General features: G+C 62.4%; 2 protein-coding genes across 17 annotated transcripts in view; one reads left to right on the top strand and one right to left on the bottom strand.

The window, feature by feature from the left end:
* Nucleotides 1–2,117, top strand: part of TMEM94 (transmembrane protein 94) — a 39,378-nt gene extending 37,261 nt beyond the window's left edge. For all 13 annotated transcript variants that reach the window (XM_048226203.2, XM_048226202.2, XM_026484156.4 and 10 more), the window contains 5 exons: nucleotides 242–390; nucleotides 469–563; nucleotides 674–767; nucleotides 950–1,120; nucleotides 1,298–2,117. In XM_048226203.2, coding sequence (XP_048082160.1) covers nucleotides 242–390; nucleotides 469–563; nucleotides 674–767; nucleotides 950–1,120; nucleotides 1,298–1,370 — 582 coding nt within the window. In that variant the 3' untranslated portion in view covers nucleotides 1,371–2,117. The remainder of the gene's footprint in view (nucleotides 1–241; nucleotides 391–468; nucleotides 564–673; nucleotides 768–949; nucleotides 1,121–1,297) is intronic.
* Nucleotides 2,118–2,303: 186 nt separating this feature from the next.
* Nucleotides 2,304–16,492, bottom strand: CASKIN2 (CASK interacting protein 2). 4 transcript variants are annotated; one of them, XM_026484160.4, is made up of 20 exons: nucleotides 16,268–16,492; nucleotides 14,590–15,117; nucleotides 10,201–10,252; nucleotides 9,575–9,672; nucleotides 9,026–9,171; nucleotides 8,840–8,935; nucleotides 8,625–8,755; nucleotides 8,340–8,448; nucleotides 7,883–7,991; nucleotides 7,576–7,670; nucleotides 6,856–7,117; nucleotides 6,615–6,736; nucleotides 6,464–6,524; nucleotides 6,295–6,386; nucleotides 5,998–6,108; nucleotides 5,818–5,919; nucleotides 5,569–5,707; nucleotides 3,929–5,404; nucleotides 3,619–3,841; nucleotides 2,304–3,208 (listed from the first exon to the last, which is right to left on the bottom strand). In XM_026484160.4, exons 2-20 carry the CDS (start codon nucleotides 14,681–14,683, stop codon nucleotides 3,118–3,120), a joined length of 3,609 nt encoding a protein of 1,202 aa, XP_026339945.1. In that variant the 5' UTR covers nucleotides 14,684–15,117; nucleotides 16,268–16,492; the 3' UTR covers nucleotides 2,304–3,117. The 4 variants fall into 4 exon arrangements, with proteins under 4 accessions (XP_026339945.1, XP_026339946.1, XP_026339947.1 ...); XM_026484161.4 differs by having other exon boundaries at nucleotides 14,590–14,703; nucleotides 16,268–16,411; XM_026484162.4 differs by lacking the exons at nucleotides 14,590–15,117; nucleotides 16,268–16,492 and adding an exon at nucleotides 11,706–14,583.
* Between the last annotated feature and the right edge of the window lie 244 nt (nucleotides 16,493–16,736).

Here is a 16,736-nt window from a genome sequence, read left to right as displayed (position 1 = left end):
AGCAATGCGGAGCCCAGTGTGCCTGGGCCTTTCCTGAGGAACATGGGTGCGGAGGGGGCCGAGGCTCCAGGGAGAGATGGGGGCTGCTGTCAGAACTTCTCCCAACCGAAGGGGAGGTGGTGGGAGGGAAGGATCCTCTTCCCCCGGCCTGCACGTTTCCTGAAGCGCGCGTGGAGCCCAGTGCCCGTGGTGCCAGCGGGGCGGTGGCCGCGGGAGTGACCGGCCTCCCTTCTCTCTGCAGACCCAGCACTACTTCCTGCTCTGCTTCTTGCTCAAATTCAGCCTCACCATCAGCTCCTGCCTTGTCTGCTTTGGCTTCACGCTGCAGAGCGTCTGTGACAGCTCCCGGGCCCGCAACCTCACCAACTGCTCCTCCATCATGCTGCGCAGGTGGGTCCTGACCCTGCCCGCCCCCCCCCAACTTTCCCGGGGCGCAGCGAGGGCTGAGGCCACCCCTTGCTTTGGCAGTCATGCCGACACAGCTCCAGCCTGGTTTGACGACTTTGCCAACGGGCTGCTGACAGCTCAGAAGCTCACCGCCGCCCTCATCGTCCTGCACACGGGTGAGGGGCTCCCAGGGAGCGGCCGGTGGGGGGGCTGGGGGGGCACCCGGGGGGCAAGGACTCGGGTGGAGGGAGGTCTGACGCCCCCCCACTGACCCTGTTTTCTCCAGTCTTCATTTCTATCACCCACGTGCATCGCACCAAGCCCCTGTGGAGAAAGAGCCCCCTGACAAACCTCTGGTGGGCCGTGACCGTGCCTGTGGTGTGAGTATCTGCGGATGGAGGTCGGGGAGGGGCAGGGGCCTTTGGCAGGACTGGGGTTTGAAGTCCTGCTTCAGGGAGTTGAACCAGAGGTCGGTTGCTGCCCTCCTTGAGCTACTCGTACTGAGAAAGGGAAGGAAGCAAGAAGGCCCAGGTTCACGCAGGGCTGCCACCTCTCCCTGCAGCCTGCTGGGGCAGGTGGTCCAGACGGCAGTGGACCTGCAGCTGTGGACACACAGGGACAGCCACGTCCACTTTGGCCTGGAGGACGTGCCTCTGCTGACATGGCTCCTGGGCTGCCTCTCCCTGGTCCTTGTGGTGGTCACCAACGAGATCGTGAAGCTGCATGAGATCCGGTGAGCCACCAGCAGGGCACGCCCTCTGGGCTCAGGCTCGTGCCCCAGGCCTATAACCTCCTGGGCACGGCTCCCCACTTGCCTCTGCTCCCTGGACTTCCCTCCTCCTCTGGGGTCCTGCCCTGTCCCCCGTCTGGCTTCTGCTCTAACCCGGGCTCTCCTTTCCTGCCCCACCAGGGTCCGGGTTCGCTACCAGAAGCGGCAGAAACTGCAGTTTGAAACTAAGCTGGGCATGAACTCCCCCTTCTGAGCCATTGGTCACAGTGGTCCTCGTTGAGCTGGTCCCGGGGCTAAAGCCAGACCAGTTTCTGAATCTGGGATGTTGGTATCATGAATGTTTCAGGGTTTCGTCTCACGCCCTGTGGCAAGGCAGGCCCAGCTCCGCGTCAGATCCGGCTGTCGTCCTGACCCCCCCAGAGCTCACTGCGGAGATGCTGGTGGGCCGTGGCCTCGGCATCAGGACAGTCTGGTCTTGAATGTATGACCTAGTGCACTTAGCAGAGGGGCCCTTAGCCTCTTCCACCTGCAGGCTGCCTCCTTTAGGGTCTCTTAACCCGGGGCCCTCTACTGTTGGGTCTCCGGGCAGAGCCATGAACCTGGGGGGCTGGGACCTCCATGGCAGCAGCTGTGGGAGGTCCAGACAGGCCATTGTGGAAGGCAGCAGCCGTGCACCCTCTCTGTGCCCCACCTGTCTTCCTGGGGCAGGGCCCTGGAGGTGGTCGCATACTTTCCTTCCCTGCCTCTGTAGGGGAGCCTCAAGCTCAGACCTGAAGATGAAGACGACCCTTTGCCTTGCCCTGGAACCTCTTCCTGTGCCTGCCTTCAAGCTGGCCTGGAGTGTCAGTCTTGGGGATACGGCCCAGGGCTCCTTTTGGCCCCCTGCCCTAGTTCTCCTGTGAGAATGTTTTTACTGGTGTATATTTTTTACTGGAAATGAGCCTTTTAGGAATGAATGTAGACTGGTTTGTATTAAAACTCGTAAATTGCTTAAGAAAAATCTGTGGCTGGTCCATGAGGCAGCCGCTCAGGGGCCCACCCAAGGCTCTGGCCGGTGAGGGAGCCCCAAAGGGGAGGGGAGGGTCCAAGCCTTGCTCCTTCCCCACTGGCAGGAGCCCTCGGGTCTGGCCCGGGCGAGAACCCTGGGCTCAGAGGTCCGTGGCACAGATCCAAACACACAGCCCGATCACGTGGAATGACACTTTCATTGGGGTTAGTTGGGATAAGAGGTTAATGGTTACAGAGCCGGGGCCTGGGCCACCCAGATCAGGCTTCCAGCCCCGAGGCGAGCCATGCGCACTCTTGCAGTGGCCTAAAGCCCCTTCCTCGTGTCCTCTCAGGCGGTTATAGATAGAATAAATTCCATTTAAAATATATGCATTTCTCTCTGCTTAAAAAATAACATTTACAGTTGAAAAAGGTTGGACTTCAGGGATCTGTTAATCCCCCTGGCCCCACCCCTGCCAGCTTTGCCTCACTGAGGGCCGGCAGGGGCAGGGGCAGGGTGGGCCGGGGCTCAGCCACCACCTCGGAGAGCAAGCCCCTGGCCACTTATTTACATGTCCTGTGTACATCTGTGCGGCCCCGGTCAGACACACAGCCTTCTGCAGCCTCCTTGTGTGCCCAGACAGCATAGCAGGTGTCAGGAGGTCCTTGGCGAGGGATGGAGACCTTGGAGGTGGGGAAGGGCAGGGGGAACACCCCAGGATCCCTGCAGCCACCTCCTTCTCCGGGGGGAGGAAGCTCCTGCCGGGTCCCTGTCCACAGGGCAGGGCTGTCTGGTCAGATTACACACCAGGAGGGGGCTCTGCTGAGATGTCAGCTGCTGACAAGTCCCCTCAGCCTCCCGTGGAGACTGCCCCCCGGCACTGCAGCGCTGACAGCCGTGGGCCTGGAGTGGCAGGACGGACCCTGCTCGGGCAGCACGAGCTTCTGCGCCAGGGCGAAGGCAGCAGGCCCTGCAGGTCACGCTGGGCGCGGCTGAAGGCCACCAGAGGCTCTCAGTCCAGCATGGCATCCAGCTGGTCAGCCAGGGCATCAAACATGGTGCTGATGTCATCCAGAATGTGCTTGGTGGAGGTGCCGGGAGGGCTGCAGCAGGGAGGGAACCAGGTCAGAGCAGAAAATGGGCCGTGGGGGGACCAGGGGCTGTGCCTGAGTTCCTGGCTGGCACCAAGCCCCTTGCGTGCCTCACACTTCTCATGGCCTCCCGGGGCAGCAGGAGCTCCCGGCCCTGATGTGAGGGCATTAGGGCTCAGGAGGAAGCGATGCGCTCAAGCTCAATGCCTCCACGTGGCAGCCACCAGGATTCCCCACTGGTCAGATCTGGGTGACTTCAGAACCGGGCTCCTCCCTTTCCAACAGCCTAAGGATCTGTCTCCTCCCACCCCCGCCCCACGTGCACGCCACCATTCCCAGGACCCCAGGGAAGAGGAGTTAGGAGGAGCTGTTCCTCCATGGCAGCCCTCTCCCTCCCTGCCCGCCCGCTCAGCACCCCTCACCCCTCTCGCTCCTCAGTGCCAATGCTCTTCTCTGCGGCCCTTAACGCAGCTGCCAGGGATGAGCTGGTCTGTTCCAGCCTCTGCTGGGCCCGGCCGGAGCCCACGGCCCCAGTGCTCTCTGGCCTTGGAGGAGGCACGGGGCGGGGACCAAGCCGGGGAGCCAGCTTAGGGCCAGAAAATGCCAGCTGGGTGCAGGCCACAGACACAGGCTTGGGGGCCGTTCCTGCAGAAACAAAAAGGTTGGCTGTGACAGATGTGCCGGACGCAACCCCTGCAAACAACGCTCCCTCCCATGGGCCCTGCCTCATACCTGCGCCTGGCACCTTGATGAGGGCAGCAGGGGAAGCAGGGGGCTCCGTCTCCCCGGGCCGCCGACTGCCTGCCACGTTCTCCAGAGCAGGCCCAGGGCCGGGGGGTGCAGGGGGCTGGGATGGGGGGTTGGGAGAAAGAGGGGCTGGAGCTCCCTGAGTTGGAAGGCTGCTAGGGTCGGGCCGGGGAGGGCTGGGAGCAGCTGAGGAGGAGGGCTCGCTGGGGGTCTGGGAGGGCAGGGGGGCAGAGGGGCTGGGCGTGGCACTGGCCACTCCAAAGGCCAGAAGTGCCGTCTGCAGCGGCTCTCTCTCCCGGCATTTAGGCCTCCGCTTAACAGTGTCTGACTCCGTGAGGTTGAAATCCAGGCCGGCGGGCACAGGCGCCTCCCGGGGTGGGGGGCCCGCTGGCTTCGGCCGCTGTTTGATGGTCAGGTTCCCCTCCTCCGCAAATGGGAGCCCCTCCCCTGAGCTGCCCCGAGATGGGGGTGTCCCCTCCGGCCCTGGCTCCTCCTCCTCTGTGTCTGACACAGGGCCAGTTGGGGCAGTAGGGCCGGGGGGCTCCGAGGGGCCTGTTGGTTCACTCAGTGTTCGCCTTCGGGGCACAGAGGCCCCCTCCTTCGGCCCCGGGCTTCCATCTACAGGAGGCAGCTCCGTGGTGGGGCCAGAGACGGAGCTGAGGCGTTTAGGGGGTGGGGGTGGTGGGCCTTTGCGTCGGGCACGAAGGGCAAAGGACTGGCTGCGGGGAGCCCCTCGAGCTGGGGTCGGGCTAGGGCTGGTCCGCGCTAGGGCACTGCGTCCCGGTCGCCGCGTGAGGGTGGCATAGCTGCCCAAGGCACTGCCCGCGGGCCCTTCAGCCTCCCCCTCTGCTTCCCCCTCAGCAGGGCCAGGGCGGCTCAGGCTGTGGGACCGGCGCTTGGGCCGAGGTGGGTCCGGAGGAGTGGCAGGGGGACCAGCCAAGTAGGAGAAGGCACGAGGTGCACCAGGAGGTGGCCCTGGGGCTGGGCTGGAGGGTGGGCCCTGGGGATACATAAACACATAAGGGGGGGGCCCTTGGCCAGGAAGTGGGGAACAAAGCTTAGGGGGTCGCTCTGTGCCCTCTGGAAGGTTCCTCTCCTGGGGCGTGCTGGAGTCTCCACCACTAGATGGGGGGGCAGGCTGTTCCTGTGAATGACCAGACCCTCGAGAGCGTGCTCCAATACTCTCCTGGCTGGGGGAGCGGGCAGGGGGCAGGGGGAGTGGCTCAGGGCCACCCCCAGCCATGGCTGCCTGTAGCTCTGGGCTTAGCTCGCTGCCTTGAAAGGTGAGGAGGCGTGGGCCAGCTGCAGCCGGACCATCCCCATTCTCCAGCCCCTCGATAGCCATCAGCTCTGGGCCTCTGGCTAGCCGGCGGCCACCTTCCGCTGGGGCCTCCCCCTGAAGCAGGCCCCGCCGGAGCTCGGCCAGTCGCTTCACTCCCAGCATAAGCTTCTTCTGATGACCTGAGAGGGGATGGGTAGAGGCCACAGGGTCAGCTGGGGCTGCAAAGGGCCACCCTAGTCCCTCCTGGACCCCATTCTCCCTCCTGGACTTGAACCCTGAAACGTTTTAGAGCCCCTTGGAGGCACGTGGGGGCCCGGCCAGGAGGCCCCAGGGCAGTCCTCACCGAGCTTGTTGACCCCGATCTCCTGCAGCTCCTCCCAGGTGAGGTCGGCCACCAGCCCCATGGAGTCGTAGCCGCTGCTCACCAACTGCTTGTGGTACTGCGGCAGCCCCAGCGCGCACAGCCACTCCCGCAGGTCCGCCTGGAAAAGGACCCCGTGGGAGCTGGCTCCCGGGCCAGCCTCAGCCCCCAGCCAGGAAGGGCCCACGCGGCACGGCTGAGGGTGGGAGCCGGTGCCGGCCACCTGCTTACCGGGATGTAGTTGGGCAGCCACTCGGCAATGCTGAGCTGAGCAATCTCCGAGGCGATCTTCTTCCTGTGGCCAGGCTTGGTCACGCCGATGGCCGTCAGGTCCTGCCACACAGACTCGTGCCATCAGGCCCCCTCCGATGCCCGCAGGGCCCTCCGCTGCCCTCCCGCCATGGCGCCTACCTCGGGAGTCATGCGGCTGATGGTCGGCACGTCGTAGCCAGCCTGCAGGAAGTGGGCGGTGTAGCCCTCCAGCTGGAACTCACTCAGCCAGTTATGAATGGCCTGTGCGTCCTGCGGCACGGGGCAGAGGCTGAAGTTAACAGAGCGGGGTCCGCTGCGGCACAGCATGGCCCAGCCATCCGCCCCAGCCTCCCCTAGGCGCCTGGCCTGGGCAGGGGCTCGAGCCCACACGGAGGCCCCCATCCCACGCCACCGCACCCCCGGGGCTCCCAGCCCACTTCCCAGTGCAGGTCCCACCTTCCCCTCCAGCAGCTGCTCCGGCCTCACGTCCTGGGTGAAGAGCTGCTCCCCAGAGCGGTAGTTGACCAGAGGGCGGTGGCTCAGGTTGTCTTCAGGAGGGAGAGAGATGGCATCAGGAGCGGCACGATGGAGGGGTGTCTACCCAGATACCATTTACCCTTCCTACCTGCCAGGGATGGGGGGTGCAGGCCCGGCAGCACCTGGTCCTCTCCCGGGGAAGGCAGCGGCTAGAAACAGAGAAGGAGCTACTCAGCACGTGCGGCGCGGACAGTAGGGTGGAGGGCTCTGTCCTGGTCCCAATGCCCCCTCTCTCCTACCTGGGCGTTCTCGATAAGAAGGCCAGTGCCATGGCCATTGGTGCCCTCGGAACTCTGCCCGCTGCCGGCACTGCGGATGCTGCCCACACTGCCCTCACTGCCCACGCTATTCCTGTCACCTGCTGCAGGGGCACAAGCAAAGGGGTTAGAGCCCCAGCTGGCCCTGCCAACAGCTGACTGGCAGCTTGCCAAGGCCAGACACCCACCCGGGTGCCCGGCACCGCCCTCTGGGGGGATGTACCTGGGCTGTCTGGGCTGAGGCCCACCCGAGGGAGCTGGCCATAGGTCAAAGGGTGTAGGGGGTCCTCAGCAGGGGGCTGTGGTGTCCGGGAGAAGCCTGGACGCAGGGGGGTGGGGGCAGATGGGAGGCGGGGCGCAAGGACGCCCACCCGCTTGCTGACCACCTCCACGATGCCTGGGGGGAAGTAGCCCACCCGGTCCGTGCCCCTCTGGCTCTCGTGGATGTGACCCTTCCAGCGGCCATCGGGATGCTGCTCCAGCACCTGTGGTTAGACGGGGTGTTGGGGGGACGATGACAGTGATCGCTTCCTGCAGCAAACAAGGGCAGGCAGCCAGCCCTACAGCCACAGTCCAGCTCCTCCCCATGAGAAGCTGATGCCCGAGTGCACCCACAGCTCTGCCCTTCCTGCCGGCATCCAGCCCAATCCTCTGTGTGCCTCCTGGGCCTACATACAAGAGTCCCAGAGTCGGCCTGGGTTCAAATCCCAACGCCGCTGCTTGCTGAGGTGTCTAGGGCAAACCACTTTAATTTCTCTAAGACTCAATTTTGTCATCTCCAGAAAGAGAACAATTAAATAGTACCTACGTTACCGAGAGGAGAGATATTCAATGAGATAGTGCACATAGAGACCTTAGCCCCGAGCCCGATCCACAGCAGGTGCCCATGTAAGTGACAGCAGTCACTGGTGCTAGCAAAGGAATGCCCGCCCCCGGTCCTTACCGTGATGACGTCCCCTGCCCGGATGTTGAGAGCAGTGGGATCATGGAGGTTCCAGAAATCCTTCAGCGCTCGGACCTTCAGGATCCCTGAGGCCTCTGACAGAAGAGGCAGGGTTAGGGTGTCTTCCCGCGCGTCCTGTCCCCTTTGCAACCCTCCCCCAGGTTCCTGATGCAGGAGTCCCCTGAGCGGCCCTGGTTTGGGAGTGTGACATCTAGCTCCTGGGACACTGTTCCTGCCTCACATCCTAGTCCCCACTGGAGTGGCTCTGGACCCCCAGCCTGGGCCGGGTCTTCTCTCACAGACTCACCTCGCAGGAGCTGCTTGATTTCTCGGCTGGCCTGGGAGGTGGTGAACTGATTGACGATGTCCAGCGCCGTCTGGTTGTATGTGTTCCGGATGTTCACGTCCACCCCGCCCTGGGTGCACAGTGCAGTGTGAGCAGGCACGAAGCGCTCTGCCTGCCATTTCCCCCAATCCTCACCACTACCCGGGAGGTAAACAGTCCTACTGCTCTTACGTTTTACAGATGAAGAAATGGAAGCTCAGAGATAGGATCGAGGATGAGCTCAAGGACATTCAGCTAGCAGAGGCGGAACCGGGGCTTGACCCAGGTCTGTCTGGTCTCCAGCTACAAGGCCGCCGCCCACCCAAACATCACGTTGTTGTTGGAGACCCCCTCCTGTGCTTCCCCAGCAGGTCTCCCACGCAGCACCCACTGGGGGGCTCCACACCCGTGCACGGGGTGACCGGGTGCCCACACCCACCTCCAGCAGCAGCCGCACCACCTCCGTCTTGCCATACAGCGCAGCCTCGTGGAGCGCCGTGCCGGTCTTGGTCTGGCGGTTGATCTCGATCCCGGCTCTAAGGAGCTGCCTGTGGACGTGGGGGGCAAGTCACAGGGGTGGTAGGGGGCAGGAGAGGAAGCAGATTGCCGGGGGCTGGAAGAGTGACCCAGAGTCCGGGTGAAGAAGGCCGCAGGGCAGGGCACCGAGGGGACATCACCCTTTCCGCAGGAAGGGGATGGGGAAGTGGGGGGGGGGGGTGGGTACCTGATGACCTCTCTGTGGCCATTCTTGGCAGCCAAGTGCAGGGGCGTGGTGTAGTTGGGGTCACAGGGGTCCTTGGCCTCACCCTCCAGCAGCGCCACACACAAGTGACTGTTTAGAAGCAGCTGGGCCACCTGTGGCGAGCAGCACCCAGGTAGGGCTTCCTCCTGAGACCCGCCCCCCCAGCTGCCCAGCACCTAGTACCCCAAGAGCCTCACCTTGAGCCGCCCAAACTCGCAGGCTAGATCCAGGGGCGTCTTCTTTGCCTTATTGACCAGGCACGGGTTGGACTGATGCTGGAGAAGCATTTCTGACTGGGGTGGAGGAAACTGAGTGAGGGGTCTGGCCCAGCCAGCCCCCCTCCCCCGGCTCCAGCGCCCCTCGCGGCGGGCAGGCTCCCGTACCACTTCGTAGTGTCCGTACTGGGCGGCCAGATGCAGCGGGATCTGCCCATCCAGCGAGGCGGCGTTGACGGCCGCAGAGGCACGCAGCAGCAGCCTCACTGGCTCCAGCCGGCCCTGCCAGGCGGCGTAGTGCAGCGGGCGCATGCCTGCAGGGGGGAAGGGGATCTGAGGACGTTCTGGGAGGCTGTGGGGCCGGGGAGGGGACTGAGGAGAGTCTGGAGCCACCCCAGCAGGAGGGGGACACAGACCCAAGGGAAGGGACGCTGGTTCGGTCAGGGAAATGTCCAGCTGTATGGGGCTGAAGTCGGAATCCCGCCTGGCCCACCATGGGTGATCTGGTGGGACCTCAGGCCAGGAAGGTAAGCTGAGCCTCCTCATCTGGGTAGCGGGGTATTAGAACAACCCAGCACCCCAGAAGGCTGTGAAGATGAAAGAGGTGACGCATTTGCAAGCCGGAGAAGCTATGCCAACGTGTGTTAGCATTGCTAGGATGTGGCAGGGGCAGACTCTGACCACGGGGAGTGGCTAGCGGACACACTGGGGTCTCACCATTGCTGTCCTTGATGTCAACGGTGGCCTGAGCCTCCAGCAGCAAGGCTATGAGCTCCAGGCTGCCCCCCAAGGCGGCATGATGGAGAGCAGAGAATCTGGTATGGTGGGACACAAGGGCGGGGTGTCAACTGAGCAGTCCCCCACCCCCCAAATCCTGGTCTTCCACACCAGACTCATCCCGGAGGTTGGCAGGGCTGAGTTACTTGCCCACTGTGCCCTCGCTCCCCCACCCTGCCAGCCCTGCCGTGGGAGCGCAGAGCAGCCGGGCTACAGCATGAAAGGGCTCAGTGTCTGGGCTGAGAGGCCTGTTTGTCTGGCCTCCCCCCCCAGCCAGCCCAGGGGAGGGGGCCGTGGGAGCAGGAGCCCGAGGGCTCCTATCCTCTGGGGAGGAAAGGGGGCCTAGCAGGAATCTGACCCAGGAGGCTCCTCAGAGAGGCACCGGGGCTCCCTCCCCTCACTCGAGGACAGCTCCACAGGCAGGAGGGTGGGCAGGAACCAGAGCTCTCAGCAAACACAATCCAAGGGCCAAGTTTGAGAGGGGAAGGGACCCTAGGGCCCAGGTCTTTCCCCTTACCCCTCCCCCACCCCACGGCTCTCGAGGAGGGATGCGGGCTCACACTCACCCATCAGCATCCTGGTAGTTGACGTTGAGTCTCTTCGTGGAGCCGAGGAGTTCTGGGGATCAGAGCAGAGGGCATCAGGACACCCTAGAATGATCTGCCCTTACCTGCATCCTAACCAGTTCTCCCTCCCCATGCTGCTCCCCAATCCAGCTGACCTCTTGGGGTGCAAGAAAGCACCTGCCCCATGGCCCTTCGGCTGTCCTGTCCCTCTGGCTCCCCACCCGGTCCACTGGCCCATCAGCTTGAGAGCGCCCAGTGCAGGGAGTAGCCGCAGCAGGGGCCTGGCTTCCCTGGGCCCCCAGCCCAGCTTGTTTATAGAGCCAAAGGGGGCGGGAAAGGGGGGGACTGGCATGCCGTGCCCTCAATGGACAGGCCCACGAGTGCATGGTTAGCATTCCTGCCTGAGCGGGCCAAGGAGAGTCTCATTGTCCCACTGGGCCGAGGGGGCTGGGAGAGAGGGGAGAGGGGCACTAGATGCCGGAGGGTAGCGAGGCAGACGCCTGACTCAAGCTCGGGGACATCCCTAAGTGGGGTACAGAGAAGGCGGCATCAGACAGACCTGCACCGGGCTGTGTATCCCGAGCAAGTCACTCAGCCTGTCGGGCTTAGTGTCCTCATCTGTAAAACGGGCCCGTCACAGAACCTGCTCACCAGGTTGTGTGACCCTTGTTGGCCGGCACGCCACACCGGGGGCTGTCGCCCTTCCGCGCTCCTTACACGTTAGCCGTTACTGTCCACATGCTGTCCTCCAGCAGAACTGGTACAGCCCCCCCCCCCCCCCGCCCGGTCCTGTCAGGGGAGTAACTGCTGATTCTGCACCCACAGGCTCCCAGCAGAGATGTTCATGCCCCGGGGCAGAGGGCTCTCTGCTGGATGGTGGCCAGAGCCACCAGGGGCACAGGCAGGATGCTGGTCCATCCCCCTGGTCCGCGAGGATGAGAGGATTCAGGCAGGTGTGCTCCAGGCACCGGCCGGGGCCCAGGAGGGGGCGGTCCTTGATGAGTGTTGGGAGAGAAAAAGGAATGTCTGTCACAGGCGGGCCCCTGCCTCCTGCTGGAACCCACCCCTGCTGGGAAGGAGGAGGCCTGGCTCAACCCAGGCTGGGCAGGGTGCCAAGCATGCTGGTCCAGGCCTGCCCTCCAGGCCCTGGTGGGCCCCTGAATACCCCAGCAAGACAGGGCCTCATTCCAACAGGGAGGGATCAACTCAGGAGAGAGGAGCATGGGATGGGGAGAGAGGGGACAGCTACATTTAGGACTGAGCCGAATAACACGATATGCTACACAGAAAAGGTAAATACAGAGCTGGCAGTCGCAGAAGGGGTGAGGGGGTGGGGGCCGCTGGAAAGAAACGGAGGCCTCCCAGGCTTCCTCTAGCCCCCTCGGAAAGTCCTTGTCACACAGAGCCAGTCAGGGCAACGGGAAGGAGAGCGGCTTTAGGAGCCGGAAATGTGTGGTCCAAATTCTCCCCCTTACTAGCTGCGCGACCTTGGCCAGCCGGGGTACCTCTGCGAGCCTCACGGAAGACGATGAGGTCGGCAGGAAGGAGAAAGTCCCTCCACCTGCTGCCAGTCCTGGCCAGTCCGGGATGGGGCAGCTCAGCAGTGAGATACAGTCCCTCCGGGGAGTGGCAGGACAATGTGACAGGAGGGACAGACAGGAACAGGGGCAGGGCCAGGCTGGGTGGCTCTGTTCTTTCCCGAACAATGGCCGGAAAGGCGGTGGGGGAGAGAGGCTCAGAGTGACTGGGCTAGGGACCTTGGCTGGAGGGCGGAGGGTCCTGGTTCCTGGCAGTGGTTCCAGCCACTTCCCCTGCAGCGCAGCCTTCTTCCCGGCCCGGCTCTGGGGGTGGAAGGGTCGCTCCTGATTTAGGCTCAGGCAGAGGATGTGAGCTCATTGGGCCACCCTCAGCCCACTCCATTTCCTCTGGCCAGAGAAGGAGACAGCTCAGAAAAGGGAGCAGGGGAGGGAGGGAGGGCGGGCAGGGGCAAGGCCAGGGCAACTGCACCCTTCTCCTCCCAGCCACCTGCTCTGTCAAGAGGACCAGGGTAGGCAGGGAATGCCAACCCCCCGGTGGCCACATAGCAAATGGAGGAGGCTGAGGAAGCATCTCTCTTTGGCCACCCAGAAGGCTCCAGCCACCCACCAGAAGGAAAAAGGGGAGCCCTGACACCTCCCTTTCCATCAGTTTCCTTTGCCCCTCTGTGATATTGAGCAGGAGTTCCCAGCTTCCCTTCTGAGGACTGCTTTAGAGTCACCTGGAGAACTTTCTGATTCACAGGGTCTCAAGATCTCTGTGACGATTATTCTAATTCTGAGGGAGAACAGAGAATCTGTGCTTTCAGAACCATCACTAGGTAATTCTGATGGGCAGCCAAGTGTAGGAGCGGAGGGGAAAGGACAGGAACTTGACTCTGATCTGCCACATAATGGCTGTGTGACCTTGGGCAACTCGCTAATCCTCTCTGAGTGTTGGTTTCCTTATCTGTAAAGTAGATATAGAAATACCCATCTCACAGGGAATCGAGGGCTTACAATATTTCATAAACTACAGGATCTGCAAACATCACCTGTGATCTCGTTTTTGTACCAGCTTTCCCAGCTTTTCAGGGGACTGGGAGGGCAGGCTCGGTGCCAGGGCTTCACAAGGAGTCCCAGGACCCTGTCACTCTGTGTCCTTGCCTACACAATGTACCCGTCCCCTTTGGGGCTAAAGGAAGGAATCTCTTCCTCCATAGGCATTTCCCCTGGGGCACAGGGCACCTTCCCAGAGCCTAGGAGCCTGGCTGTGAGGTTCCTGCCACCAGCCTCCAGACTCTACCTGCTTGCCCTCCTGAGGGCCTCACTTTGAGGCCCCAGAGCTGAGAGGCCAGCAGCAGCTCAACCAAGGCCCTACTGGGCAGGTCGCCAAAAACAACACAGAGGTGAGGGGAGGAGGGGGAGTGGCTCCCACTCTTGGGCCTCCAGGGCCCTCCCAGGACCTCTCTGGCACCTTCCTTCCATCGTGCTTACCCTGTATCCACTTCCCCAGGGCACAGGGGCCGCACCACCTGTCCTCCTCTCCACCCCGAGGCCCAGCTCCACCTCTCCATACCCTGCGTCTCTTGCCCTGGTGTGCAAGTGGGTGCACACACATGTGCACATCTCCCAGGCCCTTCAAATCCGTCCTTCTGGCACCCCAAACTCCCAGGTGTGGGTGAGGATTAGATGTCTTTATGCAGTCTAGGGGACCCCTTCCTGTGCACAGGGCTAAGGTGTGTCTTAGGGCTACAGCACTCTGAGGGAACCCTCCCTCCCCCAGCCCCAGACTCGTGGCAGGAGCTACTTCCTACCCCTGCTGGTCTAGAAACTCAGGGGACAAGTCCAGTGTCCTCCTGGGACAGCTCAGAGAACTTGCCCTGAAGCCCAGAGGTTGGGGGCGGAGGGAATCTCACCACAGAGGTACGCAAGAAATGGGGTTCAGGTGTGGCCACCCATGCATGGAGCCCTCACAACCCTGTCAAGACTAGAGACCCAGGGGCACCTGGGTGGCACAGCGGTTAAGCGTCTGTCTTCGGCTCAGGGCGTGATCCTGGCGATCTGGGATCGAGCCCCACATCAGGCTCTTCTGCTATGAGCCTGCTTCTTCCTCTCCCACTCCCCCTGCTTGTGTTCCCTCTCTCGCTGGCTGTCTCTATCTCTGTCGAATAAATAAATAAAATCTTTAAAAAAAAAAAGACTAGAGACCCAGGCTTTGGAGAAACCTCTAGAAAGTTAGCTTTGGCCACACACTTCCAGGGAACATAAGCAGTTAAGTCAAGGGGAAGGGACTTTAGCAAGTGCTGAGATAGTGATGAACTCTGCTTTAAGCAGTAGAGCTCTTATTAAAAGCAATCTTATGGGCATCCCCAATAAGCGGCCATAAATGCAGAGATGCTATTGTTGAATTGGGGGATGGGGTTGGAACTCTAGCTATTCAGTTTTTCCCAGCCCCACTGCCAGAAATCTCCTGCCTCCAAAGACGACGTCAGAAAAACCACCTGCTACAGGCAACTCCACGAGGGCAGGAATTTCAGTCTGTTTTATTCACTGCTGCCACATAATGGCCCGGTGCCTAGAACAAAGCCTGGCACACAGCAGACACTTAAAAAAAACTCAAAGGAATGTATTTCAGCCCATTCACTTTACAGGTGAGGAAACTGAGGCCCAGAGAGGCTAAGTGATTTGCCTAAGGATACAAAGCAAGGGGTGACCCAAAGTCCTCTCTGGCTCTCCCACTGAGGCATTCCTTACAGAACAGACAGTCCTCCCACCACAAGTCCCCAGATCACAGTGACCCACAAGCCTCTCTCTGTAGGCTGAGCACTCAGGGCAGGGTCTCAGCTAGACAGTCACCCCACCAAGCACTCACTTGTCTTTGCGGCCTTGACCTTAGCCACCAGTTTCTGCACACCAGTCACATCTCCATTCTTGACGGCAAGGATCAGGTCCTGTTCACGACCCATTCCGGTCCCTGGGCTGGGCTCTGTGATCAGGAGTCCAGGGCAGAGGCAGGAAAACTTTAGGTCTAAGCCAAAGCATCAGGGTGCCATGCCTTGGCCCTTTGGGGGGCCAGGCGTCCTGAGGGAGCGAGTCTGGCTTCTTGTTAGGCACTGACGGGTGCTCCCTCAAAGTGTTTCATGAACAACCACCACAAGCAGGAAAACCGATCTCTGAGGGGGTGGTGGCCTCGTGGAAACCCGAACAGAAATCTGCTCGCCGCGTCTGACAGCCCAGGGATGAGCTGGGACTGGGCACGCCAATCTTCCCGGGGTGGCTCAGGAGCACCAGTGCCCACCCAGAGCGCAGTCAGCATTCCCTCGGGCCTCAGGAAGCAGCAGTGGACAAGTCTCAGGGGTCTGGAAAAGGTGCAGTGCCTCTGCTGCAGGCGGGGACAGGCCTGCAAGGGTCCCAGAAGTGGGGCTCAGAAGGGTAGGACAGGGCTTCCAGGGAGCCCCCGAACCACCCGAGCTGCCCTTCTGAGTCAAGGAAGGGCCAAGCCACTCAAAGCGGGAAGACAGCTGCCAGGCATGAGAGGAGTATCTGTGGGGAGGCGGTGACTTTCTGGGAGAGGGAGGCTGAGTCACTGAGGCCCCAGGGCACCTGGCAGCACCTCAACCTGGGGCAGGAGGGGCCCTGGCAGCACGACACACTGGGGCAGGCTGGGCCAGCAGCCTGTTCTCCACAGCCCGGGGCTCTGACACCCACAGACAACTGGTGGGCCAGGAGGTGGGGCCTGGAAGGGTCAGGCACAGGCAGACAGGCAAGGGTCACTCCCGGTGGAAGGTGCCTACCCCCAGACTCCTCCCAATCTAAGCTTTACTATAATAGCTGGATGCCCTAGCCCCAGGCTCTTTACAAATTCAGAGGGTGGAGTGGGGAGCATATAGTGCCCCATTTCTGGCGGGGGTCTGACTGCTGGACCGGGAGGCTTTACAACACCTGTTGCTGACCCATCCTCACCCCTTGTGCGGGATGGTGAAGCAGCTGGGCAGAGAACAGAGACAAGAGCTGGGGCATGCTGGCAGATGGGGCTGCCTGACCCCCCCCCCCCAAAGCCTGAACCTGAGGCCCGGAGCCCCGACTTCGCTGCAGAAAAGCTTACGTCAGTTCTCAGTGGCCAGGAATTTGTTGCCCGAGCCCTGTGGCATGAGACCCGTGCAGGCCTGGGGCCCTAGCTGGGGTCTCCTTACTCCTAGAACGTCCCAAGCCCAACCCAGATGGCACTCCTGCTCTTGCCCGCAGCCGACACAGGAGGAGGACGCCCCTGGTAGTGCTTGGGTCGGGCTGGCTCCCCCGCCCCCCGGAATGCCCGTCCAGCGCCGCGCAATCCCCCCAACCCAGCCCAACCCAGGCCGACCCGGGGAACAAAGCGGTGGGAGCTACCGGGAGAGCCAAGCGCCGGAGGGATTGATGCGGGAAGACGGAACAGGAGCGCGAGGAGGACGGAAGGAGCAGAGAGACGAAGGCGCCCGCGGATCCCGAAAGAAAAGTTAGTTTGTGCCCGCCCTCAAAGGTGCTGACCCCCCGCGCAGGCCCCGCAGTCTTACCTCTCCCAGCTGCCCCGCTGGGGGTCTGGCTGGCCCTTCTCGGTCCCTGGCACTCTGGACGGTGGCTCTCACTGCCCCCCTTACCCCTTTTCTCCTCCTTCTCCTCCTTTTCCAAGACCGGCTCGGCGCCTCCCGCAGGAAATCCCGCCCCTCCCCCCTCCCTCCCGCCGGATCGGGAGCAGAGGGACCGTCCCGGCCGCGCAGTCGGGCTGTCAGTCAGCGTCTACGGCCCCGCCCCCATCCGTACCAGACCCCGCCCCCACCGCTTTCGTCCGGACCTGGCACTCTGGCCGGGTCAGCGCATGCGCCCAGGTGAAGCGGCGTGGTTGGGGCGAAGAGTGCGCGCGCCCTGCATCCCGGTTGTGGTGCTGCCGCAACCTGGGGCCCTAGAGTTCAAACCCAAGGGCGAGATGCCCTGTTTATGACTGAGCAGGAGCGAAGACGTGATGTGAAGGGGTCTGGAAACCGA

Source organism: Ursus arctos, unplaced genomic scaffold, assembly GCF_023065955.2.
Source record: "Ursus arctos isolate Adak ecotype North America unplaced genomic scaffold, UrsArc2.0 scaffold_24, whole genome shotgun sequence".
NCBI lineage: Eukaryota > Metazoa > Chordata > Mammalia > Carnivora > Ursidae > Ursus > Ursus arctos.
Note: the sequence above shows the minus strand (reverse complement) of the source record. Positions and strands in the feature narration are given on the sequence as shown.